The sequence below is a fragment of the Crocodylus siamensis genome, chromosome 3, assembly GCF_052110815.1.
Source record: "Crocodylus siamensis isolate JL-2025a chromosome 3, ASM5211081v1, whole genome shotgun sequence".
Classification (NCBI taxonomy): domain Eukaryota; kingdom Metazoa; phylum Chordata; order Crocodylia; family Crocodylidae; genus Crocodylus; species Crocodylus siamensis.
Window position 1 is genome coordinate 18894262 of NC_143397.1, and position 26222 is coordinate 18920483.

At 38.1% G+C, this 26222-nt stretch overlaps 1 protein-coding gene across 3 annotated transcripts in view; it reads left to right on the plus strand.

Moving 5' to 3' along the window:
• The window catches only part of WDR7 (WD repeat domain 7), a 301904-nt gene that overhangs the window by 79818 nt on the left and 195864 nt on the right, over window positions 1-26222 (plus strand). For all 3 annotated transcript variants that reach the window (XM_090037845.1, XM_090037847.1, XM_090037846.1), the window contains exon 19: window positions 23760-23873. In XM_090037845.1, the coding sequence (XP_089893971.1) occupies window positions 23760-23873 (114 nt within the window). The remainder of the gene's footprint in view (window positions 1-23759; window positions 23874-26222) is intronic.

Here is a 26222-nt window from a genome sequence, read left to right on the forward strand (position 1 = left end):
GAAAATACCCTTTGCATTGGTGCACCAGTACGCCTGAGCAGAAGGAATAATTATTATTCCTGCTTCTAGGAATAAGAAGGATGTTCACCTTTGACCTCTGCTGAGTCTGTCTTGCAGCTTAATGATGCAAAAAGACTCCCTGTTTGCTTGAGACTAGTGAGCCCACCAACTTTCACACAAGCTACTGAACAGCTTTTATATGGTAATGAGTTTTACAGATTACCAACCTGTGTTGGATTTAAACAGCAAACTGAAGTTGATATATTCTGTATCCTATTACTAACTCTGAGCCAACTTCTACTTCTCTTCTTTTCTGGCCTTCTTTATCCAATCTACTTTTGTATTCCTGATGTCACTGGTATTTGACATTATCATCTTATCATAGTAGATTTTCCTCCATCTACCTGGTTCTTTTTGTAAGGTAGAGTAAACAGATATAGTAATACTAAGTAACTTCATTGATTCCTCTTAACTGCATTATTCTGGAGTTAAGTCAGACAGGACAGTTTCATTCTTGTTTAGTTAAAGGGAATTAATCAATCAATGACCAATTTATTTGATTAATTCAGAGAAATGATCAGTAAGATGGACATGCGTATGCCATATCTATCTAATATAAGGAGCAATTTACTTGAGTAGTTTTACTTTTCTTCAGAACTAGTTTTGTATGTTCGTGAATAGCTAGAGAATAACATATGCATGGGGAGGTTGCCAACCTATTTGCTTTATGAGATCTTCCATTCAAATCTTAAGAACTTCTCTAAAAAATGTACCTTTACTATTTATTTTTGTCTTGTAATAATAAAATACGTCTGCCTCCAAGTGTTATTCATTCTCTGTTATTCTCTATTACATGTTTCAGAATAAAAATGTATCTGCTTAAAAAAAAATCAGATGTATATTTTTATGAAGATGACACTTTGTCCAAGAAGAATGTAATTTCTATTCAGTGAGAGCTTTTAGTGTTAAATGCAGATTGATTTTTTTTGAAAGACATAATAATCTTATTAAATCTAAATTGGATGCATAAATTACATGATACACAGTACTTTAAAATGTTGTTAAGACTTGCATACCGTTTAGAAAATCAGGCTTTTGTTAATTATAGCCTTTAGCGAAAGCTGTGGCATGTGTGTTATTACTAGCATTGTTATGACGCAGTTAAACACAAAAAGCAAGCAGTGAATGAGAAGCAGTGGCACATGGTGTATGCATGTAGAAAAGCCTTGATTCACAGTGGCAGATACCTTTATGCCATTCTGTATATTTGGATTTTATTTTTGCAATTGACCTTTTTATGAGGTGAATTGTATTCAGACTGTAGAATACAATGGTAGTTGCCCTTTATTCTAAGGAGCGGCTGCTATAGCAACTACTGATGGTTACTAATGTCTTTCCTCTTGAATGTTGCTGTGTGATGTTCTCAGGTGCAAAATCAGAGACAATTATTTATATTTTATGCAGATGTATATAAACTTTTGTATGGTGCTTCCTTACCTAAGTCAGTGGGCTATTCTATTGTTCCCTGAAAAGGACTAGTTTCCCTCAAAATGTCAGTTAAAAATAAACATCAATGGCTTTTTCCCCTCCCATCCTAGTTCTTTGTATTAACTTTTATTGTTTATTACTTAAATATTTAAAGTCCGAAAACTTCTCAAAGGAACGTGCAACGTCACGTTTGTGTATTTGCATCAGTTGGAGGCAAAGCCTTTTGCTCCTGTAGCTTTCTTAATGAGGTTAGAGGAGTCCTGTTTTGTTTTCTTAGCAGCCATGGGGAATTTATTTATTCACAAATAGCAGTAAGTATTTTGTTAGTAAATATGGATAAACCAGTATTTTAAAGTTGATATTTATATGTTTCCATGTTGCTTGTTGTTTAAACAAGAGTTTAAAGAATCATATTTGTTTTTGATTCAAAAGCAAAAGTTGTTCCAACTAGAACAAGCTAGAAAAGTTAGAAATTTGATGAGGAAGTATTCGTAAGAGTCAACTTAAGAAAATTCCCATATAGGACAACTGGACAAATAATCAGTGGTAGGAACCTACTGTGAAAGCAATAGTACTGAAAAAAATGTGATGGGGAACAAGAAATAGGATTTCATTTTGCAGAATAATAAAAGTGAACGCTGTGCAATCTTGGGTCATGTTAATAGAAACATCCCATTATTGTTTGGTGAGTTTGTGATCCTTCCTGATGACAGGGATGACACAGCAGTGTAGACTTCTCTCATCTTCAGAAAAACGTTAACAACCTGGAAGGATTTTGAAGATAAAAATTAAGGGACCAGAAAGATTATTTTAAGTATGTTATTATGAGACATGATAAACATTGACATATAAGGGTAAAAACATGAAAGGAAGAATCATATCTTTGGTCAAAAACTGGGCATAAGTGGGAGTAAAAGGTATGGAAATGTAGAAATGAAGACTACACGAAAATGCTAAAGCGGGAAGTCTTACAGATTAAGGCAAAGTAGCTTGGTTTTAAGAGAGTTAAGTGAACATAAAAACTAGCAGCAGACTTCTTTGCCTGCAACAAATACATTTATATAAAACTATTGTGAAATAATGTAGGTACAGCTTGTTGGAAAGCTCATATTTAACTGAAATAATTGACAAACATAAAACTGCTGTTAATATGAAATATTTGAGCTTTATACATTTAAAATATAATTGATTTTTGACTAATTAAGATTTTAATACCAAGAGAATGAAATCCTTTCCTACAGAAGCCAGTAGAATTTTGGGGTTAGAATTTCAGTCATATTGTTTAAATGAACTATTATGTCTCCACTTATTGATTAAAATAAGTTCAGGGAACTTGAAATGAGGTCTGAATATTTTTTTTGAAAATCTACTGATAAGCAGAAATAATAGACGCAAGAATGATGATATGAGCTGAAATATGTTTTTTCTTTAAAACCCCCCCAAACTTTTGGTTAACTGTGCTGCCACTGTAATAAAATTGTAAAACTTCTTTTCCAGGTTTTGTTTGTATATCTTGGATTATTGTATTTTCTTCTGAGTTAGCTGAAAGATTTGCAAAAAGAACGAGAAAGTAGATATTTCCTATTGCTTATACATCTGAGGAACCCTAGTTAAGATGATTATTGCTTTATGCATACAAGATATAGTACACACTTAAGAAATATGTTCTAGATATGGGCGGATATCATTCTTATGGGCGGATATCATTCTTTCTAGTATTCACGCATAGGAAAGGGTTTGTTTTCAGCCATTATCTGTTAAAGGAAAAGACGGGTTGCGGGGGTGTTTGGAAAAAAGAACATATTGTTTATCGCTGTGCCAGCAGCACAATTCCAGATGTCAGCCTGTTTGCATGTGGACCAAACCTGTCAGGTTCTGGTTTTTAAAAAAAAAAAAAAAAAAAGCAGTTCTCCTTGAATATCTTTCCAGACTTTCCACGCTTCAGAGCATGCAGTGCCTCAGACAGACCTTCCTGTTGCAGAACCTTTCTGAGGCAGACTCCAGATTTTATTTCTCCTTAACAGTTGGTTCAATGATGTAATCCATTTTCAGGGCAGCATTTGTCTTTTAAGGGCATCCCCCTCTCAGTTCAGTTGCCCTTTGTATTTGCAGGTAGTCCTTAAGGACAGGATTAGGCCAAAGCAAAGAAGCAAAATGAAGGCTTTGCATTTCCTGCTTTGCTCAACAAGGCAGAGTAGTGTCTATCCCTCGTGTTCTCTGAGGAGGTAGAACTAAATCTAAAAACTGAGAAAATACCAGGCTTTTGTTACCAGCTGCTGCTGTATATCACTGTACCCTAAGGTCCAACCTATTGTTTCCAGCTTCTGCTGGAGATTGCTATGCTTCACAGCTACTTCCAGTTCCTGTGAAGTGATGAGAACAGTTCAGATGCAGCGGAATATCAGGTAATAAGGGACCTCATGGACCATTCTTTAGTTCTTTCTAGCTCTCTACTTGATTTTATAAAACCAAAAGGGTTGGCAGTGTGCACCCATCTAAAGTTTGCCTGATATCACTGCTAAAGGTAAATGTCACTTTCTGTCCTGATAATCAGGATCTCAGTGTTCCTGAGTCACCTCCTTGTTATATTAGCCATTTCAGATAATCTCTACCTCTGTTAACTTGCATTAGTTGGTAGTTTGCCCATACCTGTAAGCAGCCAAGTCTAGGCACATATCACTTCAACCCCTTTGGGCTGATGGCATCAGACCAGTGGAACAAAACAAAAAACTCCAAATTGTCATCTCTCAACTGATGTGCCTCTGAGTTATTTTCTTTAGCAGTGGTAACAGGGATGGATAGCGTGCAGTTATGATCCCTCGCAGTCTAAGAACCCGACAGTGAAATAACTGCTCTCTGAAAAGATCAGTGCTATACAAATCTCTTATGCCAGGGTATATGAACACTGGATTAAACACAGAGGTGAGTTTGGTTCTTCGCTTTCTTAGACCTTTATGGAAGTTTGAGGCTATTCAGTGTCACTGGACACATCAGTTTACAATTCTGTCCCCTGATGATGATAAAGAAAAGAGAACACTGTGCTTAGCAAGTTGAAACAGCCTGTGAAGTATATAGGGAGAAAATGCCAGTTTGTGAGTGGTAGCTGGAATAGATATATGTTGATGAAGCAAGATCAGCTGCCTCCTATGACACTCAGACCGTCCCATCTGTGGACAGATACATAAGTGGTCCCAGGATCTTTCAGTTTGGGAGCCATTAGCTTCTGATAGCTATGATCAAAATGAGGTGACTGAATGTGCCATTATCTGATGTAAAACATCTATCGTTTGCTTCATAATGGGACAGTTTTTGTATTACAGGCTTTCAGATCTGGGAAACGCTGTTGGGAGAAGGGGCAGTGGAAAACTGATATTCCAGAACAGAAATGAAAATTGGCATTCAAACATATAGGTTTGTTTTCATTACTGAGGAATTTGCAATGCTCTGCAGCAAGAGATTTGTTAGGTATATTTTATAAAGTATACCGTAGTCTACCCAAGAAGAATAAAAGTACAACTGATTTTTTTTTTTCTTTTTTAGCTTGTGAAAGTTGTCTTTTGGAGGAATTTCAAGAAAGTGAGCATTCCCCAACAGCAATGAGCACCACTTGTAAAAGAGTGTGCACTTGAGAGGGGTTTTAGTTGTCTAGTTTTGTCCCTAGTCTACAAGCAAGCGGACACATCATCTATTAGAAGAGATTTGTGGACCTTATTAATGGGGAAAAAATGGAAATTTTCCAGACTTAGACTTTCCTAAAACATTCTCTTTCTCTCTCTCTCTCTCAATCATTAACAAGTGATGCTCTCTGTATATAAAAGGAAAGTTTCAGAATTGACACTTCTCACTTTCTTTAACTCTCTGGAATTATAACAGAAATTATGCTGCGTAAAATCACTTTCTCTCCCATTGTCTTCTTTAAAAAAAAATTTGACGCTGCCTTTAGATTTTTGAAATGTTTGACACGAAAACTTTTCTAATACCAATTGTAACTGTTTCACAAGACTGGGGTTGAGCATTCTAGAGCCTAAAGAAAATGACAGGTTAGTTCATCAAAGGATTTTGTCCCACTCGATAAAAGGTATTATTTACAACTCTTATTAAGGAAATGACTATATATGTGTTATAGCGGCTTTTAACTTAGCTTTTTTTTCAGTACTCTAAAAAGCACTACAGCTGTAATGCCTATTTTAGTGCAACTACTTGATCTAGTAAACTGCTGTTTTTGTCTAAATATGAAAGATCAAACAAAGAAAACTCCCAGTTATTTTTGCAAGTGCTTTGGTAGTTTAGGAATTGCTGAACTGACTTAAGTTAAAAAGAAATGGTTACCTCTGCTGCAAAACTGTCAAGCTTAACCACACAATTTTTTTTATGTATAAAACTCCCTAAAAATTGAGTTGATTACATAATCATTGGCAGAGCCTTAGTTGTAGTGGTGAGTACTGCATATAATGAATGACCTAATATTAGTTGCTATGAACAGTATGATATTGATTTGTGCCATTAGTCTCTAGCTGATTTGCTGAAGAACTGAAGTTTTTTTTTTTAATGCTAATGGAAATAAAGTGCTTTACAAAACTGCACATAAATACGGGAACATATTCCATTGCAGAGACAAGTGTCTAGGAAGCTTTTTAAAAATATATTTGCTTTGTTCTACCACAGACTTTAACAGCATGCCAGAACCTCCCCCAAGGAAGCAGTGTCGCTGAATGGAGAGCATATTGGACTGGATCTTGGCAATCTAAGTTCCATTCCTTTCTCAGCTGCTACCTTAGTGTGAACCCTTATATAAGTCAGTTCACTTAGCTGTGCTTAAATTTTTCACCTTTGTAAAATGTGGTAAATCAGGAGGGGCCACCCCTTTTGGCTGGCATACCACAAAGTAAGTCCAGTGTCCTTCCCAAATGCCACACCTATCCTCATCCCCTCCCTGGTTCATTGCTCTGCTCTTTCTTTCTTGCTTGATCTGCCATTTGCAAAACAAAGCGTCTACTCATGCCACTTATGGTACAGGTTAGGCCTGTGTGAAGCGGCTAGTATGTGCTTCAGATTTGGATTCAGCCTATTTTGGGGAACAGTGATTCGATCCAGTGATTCTAACCACTGTCCTAAATAGATTTTGCTGAGTCTTATTTGAAGATTAGTCTGCTGCTGAATCAGCTGACTCTCCAAATCACACAGGCCCCATCCACCACGCACTCTCCCAGCCCTGGCAAAGGCTGCCCCGCCTGCCCCATCTCCCAGCTCTTCAGGAGAAAAAAAAGCTCCGACTCATCAGGTGCTGCTGGGTGGGGAGGTGATCCCCACTGACCTCCACTGCCTCATTCCATGTGGGGGGCTCTGCTATGACATTCCCCCCACCCATGGCTGCCTTGTCCATCCAGCTCCGGCCCTTTAAAAAAAAACAACAAAGAAGTGCTGACCCACTGGCTCCTGCCTGGGGGGGGCAATACCAGCTGCTCCCCACTGCCCCACCCTGCGTGGGGGGGCTCTGCACAAGCCCCCAGAAGCCCAAGGCCACTGTAGGAGCCAGTGAGTTCTGGGGGCGGTTTCTGAGTCCCCCATGCAGTGTGGGGCAGCAGGGATCACCCTTCTCTGCTGGCAAGCAGCCTGTGAGTGGGGGCTTTTCTTTTTTAAAGGGCCAGGAGCTGGGGTGGGTAGGGCAGCCATGGGGTCTGGGGAGGGGGCTGAGGGAGCAGTTGGGGGATAGAGCCTGGCATGGGTCCCCCCATGGTCCCCTCCTCCAGCCCCCCCCCCACTTACCAGCATGGAGTCCGGGTCCAGGTCCCTCCTGCAGTGGGCAGGGACTGCCCAAATCACCAAAGCTCTCTGAATCTTTTCCGAATCAATTCAGACCTTTTAATTGGTCCTCTGATTCGATCTGGATTCAGAGATTTAGCCACCGAATTGGGTCGAATCTCCTCTGAATCAAATCAGCACCCAAAGCCTCGCGTAGCCCTAGTACAAGGATTGACCTCTGTGCAAAATGATGCCTACCCTCTTCAAGTTCTTTTAGATCTACTGATGGGAAACTATACAAGACTTACCTTTGTATGAGCAGAACATACAGTTTTTATGGTCAATACTGCCCCATCTTTCTACATCTATCACCTGTTTAAAAAAAGAAAAAAGGAAAAAAGTAGCATCGTCAAAGCACGTTGTAATGCTTAAACTTAGCCGAGTGAGTGTCATTCATTCCCTAAACTACATAGGAGGTCAGAAAGTAAGTAAGGTAATGTATTTCAATGAATGGCAAAGTAGAGAGAATCTGCCAGGAAAATAGGTAGAAAAAGGAAATCTACCTCCAACAGGAAGGAATATCCACTGTACCCAGTAGAATATGAGATTGCCATTGGGTTCTCAGGACCTCATGCTCCAATGTTTTCTGAACAGAATTAGATTACCCATGCCTATTTACATAGAGCTCCTTGAAAGACTGATGCCTAACAGAGAAGTTAAAGACTAAATAGTCAAAGACAGAAAAATAGAAAACAAGTTACAGGATGTAAGTGTAAGATTCTAGGGGAGTTGATAGGAGTACCAGAATATTAGGAGCAATTAAGGATGGTTGAGTCACTGAAAGATAAATGCTAGTCTCAAAACAGTTGAGCAAATGTTTGGAAAATACTTGGGTTTTTCTGGCAAGAAGAATGGTTTAGTTTGGAGCCAATGTGTTAGGGCAAACTAAAACTTTTTTCTGCCACCACCGAGAACAGCCTAGCTCTGTCCTCTTTTGAACTATCCTTCAGGTAGTTGAAGGCTGCAATTAAATCCTCCCCCATAATCTTCTGCAGACTAAATAAGCCCAGTTCCTTCAGCCTCTTCTCAGAAGTCATGCGCCCCAGCTTGCGAGCCATTTTTGTTGCCCTCCAGTGGATTCTCTCTAATTTGTCCATATCCTTCTGTAGTGGGGGACCCAAAACTGGACACAGTACTCCAGATAAGGCTTCACCAGTGCCTAACAGAGGGGAACAATTGCCTCCCTTGATCTGCTGGCAATGTTCTTACTAATGCAGCCCAGTATGTTGTTAGCTTTCTTTGCAAGAAGGGCATGCTGTTGGTTCATATTCAGCTTGGTTGTGTGCCTTCTCCCTGTACCAGTGCAAGGGATTGTTCCATCCTGAATGTAGGACTTTTCACTTGTCTTTACTGAGCCTTATGAGATTTCTTTTGGTCCGATCCTCAGGTATGTCTAGGTCTCTGAATCTTAGATCTACCCTCCCCTGTATCTACTTTCCCTGGCTTTTTATTTTTTTTTTTTTTACACACCTCTATGGGTTCTAAATTAATTAAAACCAATCAAAAGATCTAGGCTTCATTAAGTAGACATCATAGTTGTGCTATCCACAGTGTTCAGTATCAGACTGAAAAGAAAAAGATTGGGACATATGCAGAATGGACTTATTAAAAAAAATACTAAAAGTATCACAATAATGTTCCTGTACAGGGTGGAGTCTTGCCTTTGCCTTTAAGATAGAAGTTTGACACCAAATAGTTTTCATGTTCTAGGTAAAACAAAAGGGAAACTCTTGCTAGGTATAGTCTACTAGTTTTGAGCTTAATATATTACTACTTTTTATTTAACACTTTTGTGCCAACTACTGGTGTTGTGATTTACTAAGGAGCCAGTAGTATTTTCAGTATATTTAAAGTTAATTATGTTAATTAACTTGCATACGTTTTCATTTTGAATTTTTCATAGTATGGACTGTAGGACTTGCCGTCAATTCTTTGCATTTACAAGTATATCTTCTAACTACCCAAGGTGTGGCATGCCGTTCCATCCATTTCTCCTTTGCAAAATATATTCTTACTGTTCACTACAATAAGAGCTGAGACACATGGTAAAATGTAAAAATATTTGGAAGAAAATGTTTAAGTATGCAAATTGACATAAACACTGACTTGCATCTTATGTCTTACACCTGTGAAATAACACCCTGCTTTACTTTTGTAGAAGCTGGAAAAGCCAGACCTTGCACAAACAAGAAAAAAAGTATAAACAATACTGCTTTTCTTATTGAATGACTGAGTATTGTATGACAACATATTAAATGCACTGAAGCAATAATTGGACTAAATTAAAATTCTATAGCACAAGTTAAGTTTTCTGGATTTGTGTTGTTTGTTCGTGTAACTAACCTAACTACAGTTACGTTACAAAGTATTGTAAAACCTACTTGTGCTTTTTTCTAATGTGTATGCAATCAGTTTGTACCTGGATGCTCCATAGTAAATTGACAGGCAGCTGAGAGTTTTAGTAGTCGATATAAAATAGTTATGTTCTCTGTATGCCTGTCTGTTTCCTCTTCTGCTATTTTTCATCTGCCAAATGTTTTACTCTTTGAACATTTATTTTAGCTATTCTCTCTAGATCTGTCAAATTGTTTTTTACTTTTATTTTTCATTAATTTTATAAGTTTGTTTATAATTTTTTAAAAGCCCTGCTCTATATAGTGATTGCTTCTTCCTAAGTTAATTCGGCATTTTTCCCCTCTAAATCACTTCTTCGATATGAATAGTCTTTAAAATGAAATGTAAGATTTAATCAGTGTAATGTACTGAAATAACAACATGCTCCTGTAGGTGCATTACAATTATTACAGTATATGAAAGTGTGTTTCCTTTGCAATTTAATAGCAGTTTGTCATTTTTGAGAGTCCCATAGAATTCTAAATGAAACATTATGCAACAACTTGCATGATCTATCCCAAAATCTTATGTAGATACATACTTCATTTAAAGAGATAAATATATTTATAAAATCAGAGGGATAAAGTGCATTCTTCCTAATAATTGTGCATCCCTGTTGAAGTCAGTAGTTACATCTGTATCATGGCTGGGTTTTAAATAGTGGCGTTGAGGCTTTTCTGAAGCCAGTAGAGATTTACTAGTATAACTGAAAGCAGCTGGCCCAGCATATTTATGAGACATTATGTATATTTTTTTTAGAAAAATAAAACTTAACATTGATTTGTCTGCACTTCTGGCTCTTGCTTCATGTGGTTCTTATAAGATCCACTCTACAATAAATGGTACACATTTTGACATGTCAGCATTAATTGTATGCAACTATTTTGCAGTATTGTTAGCATGAATTTTAAATTGCTGGTTAGAGTCTTTATTAGTTATTGCTTCCATGTTTGTCTCGTTGTGTATAGATTTAAAAACCAAAAAGCCTCCAGTTTGTTGTTGGACCTTACAAGCTGTTTTAGGTGGTCAAAACTTTACTTCGATAGGGCTTTGCAGAAGGTCAGTTTACAGGCTTGGGGCCTAAGTTCAGCAAGTTACTTTAGGCATTCATGTGGTTAAAGCTGCGTATGTTCTTGATCACTTTACTGAAGTAGGGCTTTAAACAGGTAGGATTTTGTTGAATTCCAGGAGGAGGAGGAGGGGATGTAGTAAGAAGGGAACACGAAGCAAGAACAAAAATTGGAAGAAAACGCACTGAAGGGAGAGAATTGTTTTATGAGGTCCAGATCTTTAAAATATTTTTCCCCTTATACATGTTTATTTTTTATGACTACTTGATTGTAGGTTTGTTTTTTATTATGGTTAGATAGTAAAGTAGGCATAGGCAGTTTTGGATTTGGGTTTAGTGGTGAAAGTAGAAATGAACCTTGGAATATGCTACATTAGAAATGATGTACATAAATTGTTAAATGTATGGCCAATTACTTCATTTACTTAGATATTGTTAATTAAATGTAGAGAATATGAAATGTTGGCCAATATATTCCAAACCCATGAAAATCAAAGAGTTACAACTTGTAAGTGGTGCAGTGATGTTAAGCCACTAGTGGTACTGTACATGATCAAGTGTAACAGCTTACTTCTATTGCATATATTTATGCCATACTCGTTTGAGGTTGCATTCTTGACCTTCACTTTTTATTTTACTTTTTACAAGCCTTTTTGGTGAGTATAAATTCTTGGGGTCAAGGGTTGTCATGTAATAAAATTTACTAATAAACCCTGTTATCTTTAGCATCTGGTGTTATTAGTATAGTTGGAAAGTAATTAATTGAAGCTTTTTATCTGTCTCTGGTGTGGCATAAATTGTCATTAAACTTTTTGGACACTGGGGTTGTCGGTGAGGAGGAAGAAGCCAACCATCCAACAGGAAATGTGTTAGACTTCTCTGCGTAGGGAGGAAAAGGGCTAGAAAACAGATGCTAAATTCAAACAGTGGATTTGTTTTGTATGTACAAACACTATAAACTTCATCCGTAGTTAAAGTCATAAAGTTATCAGTCATCTGCCATATGACTATTGAAATCTAAACACATAAATCTTGTTTTAAACGTGATGTATTTCACCACCAGCTTTCTAAGAAGTGGTCTAGATTTCTTGGAGAGGGCAAAAGTGATACCATCTTCCACAAAGTTCTGCTACATATGTTTAGTTCATGATTTGCTGGGAAAAAGGGGTTTGCAACATTATTTCACTGCCTGTCCAGAGGCTTATATGGCACCTTGTAGTACGGAAGCCAGAAATACTAGTGATACCAGCACTTACAGTAGTTGCCCAATTAACATGGCGACCATAAAAATATGGAATTATAGGCCTCTCCTGACAGAGATAAATTGATGTCTGGAGAAAGTAATCACTGTGGAAGTGCAAGAAAAAAGCATCCCATGCACACCATTAAAATAAGTCACTGGGTTACAGAATTTCACTACTAGTTACAGTGCTCTTGAATGAAAATGCAGAGCATATATTTAAGTGGGAATAAGATGTTACTCAAAGCAGTTTGATTCACTGTCATGATCAGGATATTTTTTCACAGGCATGTTGGAGTTATTGTCTCATAAATTATTATTATTTTTTAAATAACTTCTTTGAGAGGAGTTATGAATGTGCACCACACTTTATTTTCTTATCCTCTTTTATATAGCCAACTGTGATGTCACAGAGAGGATTATGACTTTAAAAAATAAGCAGCAGGACCAGATGAACTGTTTTAAAAACTAAGATCCTGTTTCATGCAAATGCTCATGGTAATAAAGAGGAAGGAAAACTATATAACAACATCTGAGCGGAATTGTTTCTAAATAGAATGCATTTTTATGGGGATTCAGGAAGCTAACTGTTTGCAGATTCAGCCATTAAGCTGCGGTGGTAGCTTTTAATATGAATTTCTATAGTCATTCAAGGCAATGTCTGCCTTGAGCAATCTCTCCTCATTTCTTCAGTAGTCAAATCACATCTTCATTTTTAGATGAGGGCCTTGTTTTTCTTTTAACGTTCTAAATTAGTGGGGCCCAACCTTTTTGCCTGGTGGGCCAGATGGGCCATTCCTGGTCCCTCTGTGGGCCGGATCCAGTCAGTGGTCCAGATCTGGCATTTAGGGTGGGTGTGGCAGATACCATCCAGCCTTGCAGAGGAGTGTAAGGGGCAGGCCAGCTCCAGCATAGCCCCACAGGAGAAAGGAGCTTGACCTGGCCCACAAGGGGGAGAGGGGGCATGGCCCAGCCTCAGCCCAGCCCTGCAAGGGGAGGGAGCATGGACTGGTCCTGTAGGGTGATTGTAGGGGGCTTGGGATTGGGGAATTAGACAGCAGTGGAGAACAGACTTATTAATGGCCACTGCTGCCCCCCTTCCCCTCACCAAATTTCTAGGTCCATAGGGATCCCCGAAGGCCAGATGAGATGTCTCTGGAGGCTGGGCTGTATTTGGCCTGTGGGCTAACGGTTGAGCATACCTGTTCTAGATGACCATCTTCTAAAACTAGACAAGTGTACAAATGTGTGTGGGGGGGGGGAGGGGATGAAGCATGAAAGAGAGAGAGAAACATGCCATCTCAAATGTTTCCCCAAATGAGACTTTATACCCTCTATCCCTTATTCAGTTAATTGTCAATTTACCATTTTTCTTGCCTTTTGCATCACCCTTGTTGGATAGCTTGTTTAGTGGGACTGTATAATCTGATGAATCCAGAGAATCTCCAGATTCCCTGCTTCATCTACCTTTTAGAAGTTGGCCTCTAATTAATAGGTTGAAAATGAGATCAAGTATAAGAAATCTGTAACCATGTGTTGAGATACAGAAGGGAATTAAGAACAAAGAAACAAAAGTAAACATCAGAACAGAAACCTGTTCTTACCCAACACCTTAAATCCAAGAATGCTGTTTTGACTTGGCTTTCTAGCTGAGGGATTTTAGCATCTCCCTGTGCCCCAGGAAAAACTGAAGACCAAACCGTGTTCTCAAGGCACGATTAAGAACAGTTGTTTATCTGGCTATTCGCATACCTCCTCCGTTGGATTCCCAAAGAAAGGTGCGTGTTTACCAGACAAAAAGTTTTACCTGATCTGAGTAAGATCAAGAGCATATGTGCCTCCTTTTAGATGTGGAGATTACTGATCCAGCATGCCTAAACTAAGATGCCATCTCTCAATTTCCTCTATAGTGAGAAATGTTCTTCCTGTTCCTACGTGTTGCATAGGTTAGGGTTTCTCCTTGAAAAGCATAAAGTCTGGGATGGACTCTTTGTGAATAAACATACTTCTGTCAGATGCTGATTACTACTTTTCAGTCTTTCCTTGGGTGCAAAATAACTTGTTATCACTTGGAAGTTGTCATGTTGTTTTGTAATTCTGACCCTATAATAATAAATAATAAATATAGTTTATATCAAGTACCACAATCCATATAACCACAAGGACAATAAGACTAAAAACAGCTTGACGTTAGGGTGCATGTCATATCAGTAAAACAAACTCAAGAAACTGTGCAAGACTCCCGAGCCCATTAAGTTCATGGCAGTGGCCTGTTTTATGTGTGTGTTATAGGTGATTACTGAAAACTTCTGTCTACATATTCCTACTTAAATTGTATATGTGCGCTCTATTGTATATGTGTGCTCTAAAGCCGTTAAAATTTTTAAAATCATCAGGCAGGCTGTTTGCTCTGTGTATGTTTATGTACCGTGCCTTACTAAATGAAAGTTAATGTTATTCTAGAATAATTTATGGAATTTATTCTACTATTACAATGGATTTTTTTTTTCCAACCTTTTTTCATTTGTGGACCCCTAAAAAATTTTGAATGGAGGTGCAACCTCTTTTGGAATTTTGAATGGATTCACAGACCCTTTTGCATTGTTAGCATGGGAGAGTTGCATAATTTTGATTAATCATAATCATCTTTCATGGTACCCTTAGATATATAGTGTGTGGACCCTCGGCGGTCTGTGGGCCATAGGTTGAAAACCATTGTTATAGTAGAAAAGCACTTGACAAACATGATTTGAAACAGCTTGCTTTTAACAAACAAAAAAGAAATGCTGTATCAAAACAAATGCTGGACCACATGCATCTACTCTTGGGTAGAAGATGAGGGAACAAGCTGCTTGTGGCAGATGTTAATCATATTACTAATATGCTAGCTAGAGATGTGTGACAGCTGAAAATTGTGTCTAAGATGAACAGTCTGTGAGGGTTAGAACAGGTGCTTCTTGTCGTTTATTCATGTATTGTATATGTTGCCACTAAGAGCTTAATTAAAGTCAAAGATTAGTGAGGCCTTAAATATAGTAGGGCCTTGTATGTAGTGGCACAGTTAAATTAACCTTATCAGAAAAATGCAAAGGCTTGTACTGCTATTAGTCAGTCATAAGGGAAGTTCGGTGTGAGTGGCTGTGAGTCCACAGCGTAACTCAGAAGTTATAAATTAGCTAGCACATCTGGAAATTATTGGAAGGGAGATGCAACATTGTTGGAGAAGCTACTAACTTAAAAATTAGCTGCTGACCTGGATTTGGTGGGCCCGTGGATCTCGAGAAGCCCAGGGTCCTTCCCGCTACCCCTTGGACAGCACAGATCGGGGATGCTTGACTTAGCTGAGCTTTATAGAAGAGGAACTTATTGTACATCAGGCATCAGAGGCGACTGTCGATAAGTTGCCAACGCGAATTGTTATTGTCTGTCATTGTTGTCTTGTTATATTACACATAATTTTGTGTTTGTTAAGTCAATAAACCTTTCTTACCTTTTTACCCCTGACCACTCTCTCAATCCCGAACCCTCCCTCTGGCAGCTGGGACAGAGATGTTCAAATATTATAGTGCTGAACATGGTATAGGAACCTACTGATGCATAGAATAGATAACTGTAATAGTCCATCATTATTAATTTGTTCTAGCTGCTTTGTGAAACAGTCTGCTCTTGCCAAACAAAAAAGTCTAAGGTTGAGATGAAAAAAATAAAAAAACTAAAGCAGCCAGCACCTTTTTTGGAATGTAAAGAAATGACTGCCATAATGTCTGTTTCGGATCTTATAGCGTTTGTTGCCAGTAAGAATAATATTCAGCAACTTACCAAAAGAACATAAACCTTGGCTACTTACACTTTTTAAATGTTTATTATTTTGGCGGTGCTGGCTAATTTTAAAGTAAATTCAAATTAAATATTAGAAATTTATTATGTTTTCTCCTAATATAAGGTAGTCTTTTTTGTGACATCTCCTTTCCAGATTTAGTTAAGACTTGTAGAACAGTGTATTTTCTCATATCCATATTTTTTTTAAGTTCATAATATGGACAGGTTGGTAATTAGGCAGAAGGCAGGGCAGAGTGGTACTATTGGGCACTTTTTTACACGTGCTCTGGGGATGAGGGGGTGACGCCTTAATTAGAGCAGCTTTGAAAATCGCTCTAATTAAAGCGCTGCTGTGTCTCCTGTATCAGCATCCCTGTACTTAAGAATGGTGGCAGGGGTGCTTGAAACAAAGCTCATTCGACGAGCTTTAGTTCAAGCGCCTCTGCTGCCATTTTAAGCACAGGGACACAGGTGCACAAGACGCAGGAGGCTGCTGGAGTGTAGCAATTACCACTCTCCTGCAGACTCAATTAATCAAGTCTGCTCTGACGTACTGGAATTCCGGTGCATCGGAGCATCCTCCGCCCTCGTGTATTAGGTGCTTATAAGACTAAGTCATTTGAATTATTTTGAACAAGTTTGTCTTAGAGGTGCCACCCTGTCTTGCCTTTCTGCATAATATGGGCATTAATGGCAATCCTCTAAGTATGTTTCTCTTTTTAGACTAGCAAGTGTAGTATGCTGAAGTTTATGGGACAGATCTTTCTGTGTGTGGATTTTCAGTTGAAATGTGTAACTCTTAATTCACATTCCTGGAAGTTTGTTGTTATACTGCAGTAAATGCATAATTAATGTTTCTACAGTGCTATCCAAAGATGAACCAAAATTGTCTCCAGATTTTGCTAGGTGGTGTTACAAATGTAATGTAGCTGACAGCTGCTGCCCTGAGGAGTTTACAGTCTAAAATAGGACAGATGAGGGGTCTAATAGACAGAAGGCGTGAAGAGCATTATAAGCCAACAGGCATCATGTTAATTCCATGAGTTTTTTTTGTGGGGGGGCTTTAATGGTAAGATAAGAGAAGGGAGAGGGAAGGTTTAAAGGAACCGGGAAGTGTGCAGCCAGGGGAAGGGAGAAAGGAAGAACAGAAATGGAGGTAGATTGGGGTGGGAGACAGAGACTAAGAGAGAGAACATCCAGTTAATACTTCTACACTGAATGTATTGGTTTGTCTCTTTCTGGCTTCTCCCTGTAGTTTCTTTCCCCGAGGCTACAGGGTTGAGGATTAGAGAGGCTAATGCATTTGTTCTAGTTCACCAAAAATGGGGTTTCCTTGTACAGTTCTGGGTCTCGTGAGCTTATGGGGAAAGACTTGCATTAGTTGAACCCCATTTTTCCACTGCCCCCTCCCTCAATGCACTTAGGCTGCTCCTCCAGCTACTTCTGGAACAAATGAATTAGAGTTCAAGTGTTAGGATGGATTAGCCTTAGTTTCACAACACATTGTGGTTTGAACAATAAATCTTTTTTTATATGGGCCTTCTAAATCCAAAATTGGCATTGTCAGCTTGTTGACTGCAAATCAAACGGGAATGGGTGTAAAAGTGCATGCTATGAATTTAAAAGCATCAGAAAGTGTTTCGGCATTAATACTTTTCAGCTCTTCAGGTGGGGGAAAATGTTTAAGTTTTGCAGCAGGTTTTTTGCCCACTAATTTAAGTCTGTGCAGCTATAATGCACTTATCATAATGTTTTCTATGCCTTGTTTTTAGTTTGTAAAATTATTTCTCGGATGTTGTATTAAAAATGTTTGTCATGTATTTTCTCTGGGGAAGGATCTAGTATAGACTTTAGAAAATAGTACTTTTTATCTATGTTTAAAGATAAAGGACTGAAGCCAGCCTTGAGCGTAAATGGCGTTCTTCAAGTTAAGTTCTATTTCACAGGGATTTTCTTACAGAATGTTGTTTAGTGTTATGTCTCATTCCATTTTATCCTTGGCCAATAAAACTTTCCTTAAAATGTTGAAGTGATCATTCCCCAGACTATATAATGGGGATACTTTGAAATCTTTTTGTAGTAGATTTGTCTATTAAGCAACAGAGAGACTGGTTTATTTTTAAGACTGTGATGTTAGTGCAGATAGAAAAATGGTTACTGTGTCTTTAACGGAAAGCAAAAGGTTATCTTTCTATGGCCTTTGTGTGTATGTGCTGATGTGGATGTAGGCAGCCAGACAGGCAATGTGTGCAAAGAGACTAGGGAACTGGCGGTGGATCGATAGAAATGGTGTGAAGTGAATTAATGTGAAGCAGGCAGTCTGTCTGTCATAAGGATTGCAGGGAATGTGGGGCAGTGCTGGTCAGTCACTGCAGAAATCTGTTTCCAATAAATTCTGTCTGAAAATAAACTCTAGACACTCTCATGCTCCCCATATTATTAAATCTCAATTTATTCAGGTAAACATATCAGATTGTTGCTTATATTGTGTTTTAATTAGGGATGTTGTAAAATGCAGCCGTATTAATCCAAATAAATGAAAATAAATTGTTTTATAATGTTATGAACATCTTTAAATGGCTTCAGATATGAATAGCAATCCATACTGTCACTGCTCATAAAATGAACATGATCAAGGCTTGAAGAAGAATATAATTTTTTTGCCAAAATGTATGAATTTATTTCTAATAGATTATATACATCTTCTACAAGTTTTATTTAAAGCCTGATTAATTGAGTTTACTCAATTAAACTCCCATTGATTTTCAGCAAGAGTTTTGATTGAGTAAGGATAGCTTGATTGGACCCCAGAGCTAGTTATTTATACATATAGCTGATCTCTTAGTCTTCCAAGGACTGAATTAGAAGAGCATGAAAACACAACCAAAATAATACTGTACTGCATATTAATGCATTAAATAGTGAATTAAAATGACTAATCGGGTTAGGATGCTATATTAAATATTTCACATTATTGTGATATTACAACTAATAGAGGATTCACATGTGTTGGTGAAATCTCATTTAAGTTTTCCATTGGGTGAAGTACGTTGTTTTCCGTATTTAAACGCATTCAAGTTTTCACAATCTTTTTCACATTTAAAATGCATTTAATCAATTATTATCTAAAAAACTCTGGAGTATGTGCTCTTACTAAGTTTTCTTTGAGAATTCTCTTTTTCTCTGTGTCTGATTTTCTCCCCAACCCCTTTTTTGGTGTTTCCTATTGTGCCAACTTCAGGGTCAGGAAGGAACTTCCTTCTGGTCAGGTTGTCAAGCACCACTGGGGGAGAGGTTTCCCCTTCTCTGTAGCTTTATTAATTTAATGTATTTGCAGCATGTATTAAATGGAAGGCCACCTTCAGTGACTCACTAACAGAAGACCATGGATGTGTTGTCTGTGTTTAGGAGGTCCATTCAGCCCAACCTTACCGATCTATGATCCTCCTACTAATTTCACCAGTTATGTGATGGTAGAGACTGTCTGGTGCTTCAGGGAAAATTTCAATCTTGGGGGAAGCTACCAATGTAGTTGTCAGGATTAAGCAGTCATTTAAATCCTCCATTGCAAATTCTACTTCAGCCCTGGGAGAGGTGTTGGGGAATGCACCAGGTATATTTTCTGATGCATCAGAGATGTCTTTATTTTATTTTTTAAAGGCAAGTAGGTACATATAAACAAGAGGACCACGTGCCACTTGTGCGACACAATTCATGAAGTTCTGGTTGCAGAGCAGCCTTATTTGTCTGTAAGCATTGAACCAACCTGCCCTCTGACAAGGAATGTGTGCATCTGCATACTTCCTTAGCTAAGATAGTTTCCTCTTGGCAAAGTTGAAAGAAAATGTTAGATTACCCATAGCAAAATTAGCATTGCAGTTGTTATTATTAGGTGTGGAACTGTCCTTTTGAGGTTATTTTTTCTATGCTGTTTCTAGACAGCAGTCTCCACTTCTCCATGCTCTAGCCTAGGTGTACGTGGCAAAGATCTTGGTTTGGTGGTCTCAGGACTCTATACAAGCAGATTCGTCAAGCACCTGATTACACATCTTATGCATACATCATGATCTAGAGGATCAACAGTTGCCTGCCTACCAGACAGATGGCCACAGTTAAGAGGTGGTAAACATAGAAGAGAAAGGGAAGACACTAGACAAAAACTTTGTGTGTGTGCATGTACACTAGGGAATGTAGCTGTTGTGCAGGAGAGCTTGAGGGGACAGGGAGTAAGGCAGGGAAGAGGAAGAATGTAAAGAATAAATGTTGAGAGGAAAAGCTAGTAAAACACTTTTAAAGATGGGAGAAAATGAGGAAGCTGTGGAGAAAAATGCTAATGCATCAGAAGAGTACTTAGGACTGGAAATAAAATGGGAAGATTTGTGGTGATATAAAATGGTGATGAGATCATGGGAATGGCAGGTCTTCCACCCTTCAGTTTAGTAGATGATTAGTAGTTGGCAGAGTCCTCTCTAAGGAGTCAATGGATAGACTCTAGTTTCATAGTTTGTAGGGTCGGAAGGGACCTGAGCAGATCATCTAGTCCGACCCCCTGCCATGGCAGGAAAGAGTACTGGGGTCAAATGACCCCAGCTAGATGTTCATCTAACCTCCTCTTAAACACCCCCAGGGTAGGAGCCTGCACCACTTCTCTTGGAAGCTGGTTCCAGATCCTAGCCGCCCTGACTGTGAAGTAGTTTTTGACTTTAAGATTTGATTTTGAAATGGTTGTACATAAATAGAGTACAGCCAGCTTCCCTGACACCCAGCCACTCTGGTCTGCAGAGCAGGAAGGTTGGGTGCCACTGCCCTCAATTAAACTATTCTTATGGATATTTTTATTTTGTGTTTTGGGTGGTGTCAAGTGGCATGTTTTGTCTTTCTCACCTGAAACGATCAAAATATACCTCTATGTAAAAAGTGTTTACACAAAAAGATATAGATAGCATAGGAATATTTTTTCTCCCATTTCTCGTAAGAGATACAGAAGGAATGCTATACTGAACTCACCCAGGTACTTATCTAGTCCCATATGCCGTTGGCAGTAGTCAACATCAGAAGCTACAGAATAAATTATCCAAAAAAATCTGAAGTAGCAATTGTTAATAATTAGGAACTATCTTTTGCGCTGAAGTCTAATTTTTTATATGAATTCCAAGTTATAGCTTTTACAAATTCTGTTGTAGGTGGTACTCTTGCTTTTCTTATGGTTAACACAAATATATAATCCATTTCTAAGCTGGGGGTGCATGAGGTGCATAAGAAAGATGTCAGTACTTTAAGAATAGTTTCTGTTTTAAAATAATATAAATATCTTTGTCTCTTTTGAAACACGGAGAACAAATCTAAGGGCATTTATAGACATGCTCCCAGGGACGGGGGTAGAGGGCACGTTAATTAGATGCTCCTGGAGCCACTCTAATTAAACCACCTGGAGCATCATGTGTATGACATCCTTGCACTGAAAAATGGCATTTTAACTAAAATTTGTAAAATGAGCTTTAGTTAAAGTGCCCCTGCTGCCATTTTTCAGCACAGAGATATTAATACACATGACATGAGTCTCCTGGAGCATGGTAATTACTATGTTCAATTAGACTTGATTAATCACGTTTAAGTAGTGAATTGAAGAAGCCTTGCTGCACATGTACAGGCACCCTAAGTCTAATACATTTTTAGCCCACTTTGAAATGTATCTCAATGTTATTTATTTATTTAGAGTGTTATCATAAAGGAAAGGAAGGTTTGAAAACTGTGAAGAATTTTTCTTTGATCTACTGTGTTTTTAAAACGTTTATCTAGATGCAGATGTCACCTGTATGCAATTCCTGATACTGTTATAAAATGGCAGGTAGAATAATTAAAGAGAAAATTCTCTTATTTTGTATTAGAATTATATCAGAACATTTTTTAGCATTTGTTTATTAATGCATATTTGATTTGCCAAGTAATTTATTAAAGAGAAAAATATAGGGGACTGAGTGGCTTTCAGGCATAGCTCTCAAACTGTTTGTTGGGTAAACTGCATTTTGATAGATCTTCTGGATTGTATCCATTCACAATTACATGAATTATTTGTCTTTTCATTTGCCAGTTATGACAGGTACCTATAGAAAAATAGTAACTGCTTATGTGGAAAAGTATTAGGAAATTAAATAATGTATTTTGGGTGTTTTTTCTTGAATAGGATTTAGGAGTGAGAAAGACATGGACACAGTACCCAGCACCATGTAAACAGGCAAATTTCCATATATGACCAGCAACAAATGATTTGCTAGCCTGTGGTATTCCACAGGTCACAGTTTTCATAGATTTCATAGACATTAGGGCTGGAAGGGACCTCGGGAGATCATCGAGTCCAGCCCCGTGCCCAAAGGGCAGGAAGTCAGCTGGGGTCATAGGATCCCAGCAAGATAAGCATCCAATTTACTCTTGAAGGTGTTCAATGTAGGTGCTTGAACCACCTCCACTGGCAGACTGTTCCAGACCTCGGGGGCTCGGACAGTAAAGAAATTCTTCCTTATGTCCAGCCTGAAACGATCTTGCAGGAGTTTGTGACCGTTCGACCTCGTCATCCCTTGGGGCGCTCTGGTGAACAGACTTTCCCCCAGATCCTGGTGGTCACCCCTGATAAACTTGTAGGTGGCCATCAGATCACCCCTGAGCCTACGCTTTTCCAGGCTAAAGAGTCCCATGGCTCTCAGCCTGTCATCGTTAAGATCTGTTTTCCTGATCTCTGATCATGCGCATGGCTCTCCTCTGGACTCTCTGGCTGCCTGGCTTTCCATGTCATATAGAATATAAAGACTTTCTTGTCTAGAGCACTGCCTGAAATCTGGCACTCACTGACAGGGAATCAGAGGGTTTCCTAGATCTTCTCTGGTACCACACTTGCAGCCTCTCAATAGGCTCCTGGACCCTCTCTGGTCCCACAGTCTCAGCCCCTCAGTCCAAGCCCTCAACCCCTCCCTGGGTCTCTAGGAACCTCCTCCTCCCCTTAGTTACTCCCCAAACCTCCAGACTGCTTCTTGCTGTGCTCCCCAACCTGACCTTCTGGAGCCGCAGCCATCCTGCTGAGGTGTCCCCTCAGTAGGCTCCGACTTTTACTGCTGGATCCGCTCAGGTTTGGGCTTATATCCTACCTAAGCCCAGCCTTCCTCCAGGATCAGATGACTCCATAATCACACCTACCCACACCTGCAGGCTGCCCCAGCACTAGCCTGCAAGCGTCTTAAAGTGGTAGGAGCCTCCTGCCACAAGTGCAGCATAGGGAAAAAAGGGAAACAACTCCTTTTGCATTTCCCTCCTCTTTGAATTGAGATGCACATTGGAAGAAAGCAGTGATATATTCCGTATTCTTTTGATGTCAGTTGTGTGTAATGAGTTGATATCAAGAATCCAAATACTGCAGCCAGCATGAACTAAAACTCTTGTTGGCACTCTTACCTGAGCTGGCAAATTCTGCCGTGAACATGAGCCTTGCTCTTGAGGTGATACCTGTATGTAAAAGTTGAGCTTTATCAAAGAAATGTTGTGTTTAGAAGCTGATGCTGTGGCTGCCCGTACTGCAACTCTGTATTTTGTAGCTAAATAGAGCACTTCAGCTCTTGTGTTTAGATATTTGGCATCTTTCCCAGAAAAGGAAATTCCTGTAAAGACAGTCTTGTAGGAAAGCTCTATACGTGCAGTCTGCAAAGCCTGAAATAGATGGCTTAGCAAAGATGAAGTTACAAAAGGCCTTACTAGTGTGTGTTCTTGGTTGGTTGGTTTGTTTGTTTTTTAGGGAAAATGGAAAATACTAACTCTGCCACTTCTGTTGAGGTTCCATAGGGAAGCGTGTTAACATAAAAGAAAATTGCATATATGATCAGTAGTAGCAAATGATTAGCTGAAAATAAATGCAGAATAAAATAAATTTTTAAAAAACAGCTAAAAACAATTTTGTTTCAGCTGGAGTGACAGCAGAAGCTATTCAGACTGGTACTGCAAGTCCAGATTCATCCAGCACAGAAGCCAAAGTTCAAGAAGAGGAGCATGATCTGGTTGATGATGACATCACAGCAGGTCAGCATGAAAATATCTAATAACAAATACACTTCTTTCCATATTTTTTATTTATATGTTTGGAGAAGATTTAATTGGATCAAAAAGTTCAAACAGAAACCTTAACAAAATAAACATGCTAAGTGTACGTATATTTGTATATTTGTGAATTGAGATGCTTTGTTTTAATATTAGAATTGAAATCTAGAAATCAGATAGTGCTAAATACCGTTGCAAAGGAACAGCTGTCTCTAAGCATGAAGTGTCTGGGTAAATATAGCATTTTTATAAAGGAAAAAGGTTTTGTGTCTTAAAAAAAAAGTTAAAGGAAGAAAATGTATGTGCTTTGCATTTAGTGAGTTGACATAGGTTGGTTATGATTTGACAGTATTAACTTGTAGTCTGATTGCTGAAGTATGAAGCAAGAACTAGCCCTCTTTTTTTTAGTCGGTAAAGTCGGTGATATATATATGAAGTCAGTGATTGTTGTCAAATTGTGAGTTGCTGATACCAGTTAGCTTTATCTTTTATTATAATTTGTTATCTTAGTTCCTTTGAGTCCATTTAACAACCTATTTCCATTTGAAATGTTCTACTGGAAAAAATAAGAGAGCCTAATGATATTTTTAGACCATTGCAAAAAACTGTAATTACGTGTGGAGTTGCTCCACTTGTAACCAGTGTTTCACTAATTAAATGCGATCTCCTGTTTTTTTCCATATCTCATGTTTTGTTAGAATGTGTGCTGAGAGAATTAATTTATTTTTATTGTTAAGAGGTTTTTTGGTACCTAAGAAACTACTTCTAGATTCTTCTGAAGTGGTATATTTTGAAAAGTAACCAGAAGTGAACAGAAATCATTTTAATGATTCAGAAGCAGAGGGTTCTGAATTACAGCTGCAAAAGAGAATCAATTATTTCTTAAGGAAATAGTATTGTACTATTGTAGATTGTTTTTATACGGTTTTTTCTTTGTGTATGAAGCTGCTGAAGACCACAGAATTTGGGTTGTTTATGTAAAAATATAATACTGTAGTCAAAAAAAGATATGCTAAATATCCAGTATTTCTTTCTTGAATTGATTTATTCTTTTTATGCCAGCTTACATGATGCATACCCAAAAGGAAGATTGTTCAATACCCCAGAATTTAAATAACTAAAAAAGACTTCTTTTAGCATATTGTCAAAGCAGCTAGCATGCTACAGCTTATGGATTGCGCAGGATACCTTTAAATTCTGTGACTTGATTGAGCTACATATAGATTTTTCCGAGGGTCTAAAAAACTATATTTATTTCTATTGACTAGAAGCCTGTATAAATTATTTGCTGAAAAATCTGATAGGCATACTGAGAGAGAGCTGCATCAAGAACAATACGTTTATTTTGGAGGTACCCCATGTTTGGAATATGTATGCAGTATGTTGTTATGGGCCACAGTGATCATTAGCTGTCTTGACAAGCTATCTTATTTTCACAATAATTATATATATATCCTATTCATTTTTCATCATTTATAAAGAAACGTTGCTGTTCAGTTAATATTTCCTATGTGTATATATCCTGAGTTAAAATATGCAATATGTCTAGTTTATAGGAGTTATTTGGGGCATTATTTAATAGTAGTATAATTATGTGCCGATTTATGAAAATGTTTTGATATTCTGGAGCCATATATAAATGTACACAAGAGTATGTCTACATACAGTTAAATCCACATGTAATATAATGTTCATTATTATGAAAAATGAAAACAAATGAGTGAAAGTTAGGGTAGAATTGGGATCTGGATCCACCAAAACAGAAACCCTCTTTCTTTATGCCAGCTTTTCTTCTATTTTTTCTTTCTCCTGTCCCTTCCCCCATCTTAGAATCTACCTTCTTCCCTTGCCCCTGAAAGGGTTACCATAGTGGCAGGCAGCCTTACTGTGAGCAATTTTGTGTTTCTAACCGCCGGGAGAGGTGGTGCTGGAGGAAGCACTGTTGCATGTAAATGGAAGAGATTGAAGATCAGACCTTTTCTTAAGGGGACTTTCAAGCCCTGCTTTTGCTTTTTGTTATCTATAGAGTTTTAGCAATTCCAGGAGATCCCAAAACATTGCCACTATCCAGCTGTGGTGGAAAAAAAAAAAAAAAAACAAAAAAAACCCCCAAAAAACAAAAAAAACCCTTGCCTCTGCACTAAGTATTTCTGGTTAGGTCACTATTAGGTAAACGTTTGGGGTTCTCTTTCTCTTTCTTTTTGTATTATTTTATTTAGAACACTTGTGACACATTTTAATGAAAAAAAAATCTCTCATTTTAAAAGTGATTGACGTACAAAAGAAGAACTGGGATAAAATAATATAACATCAATTGAATATAATTATATC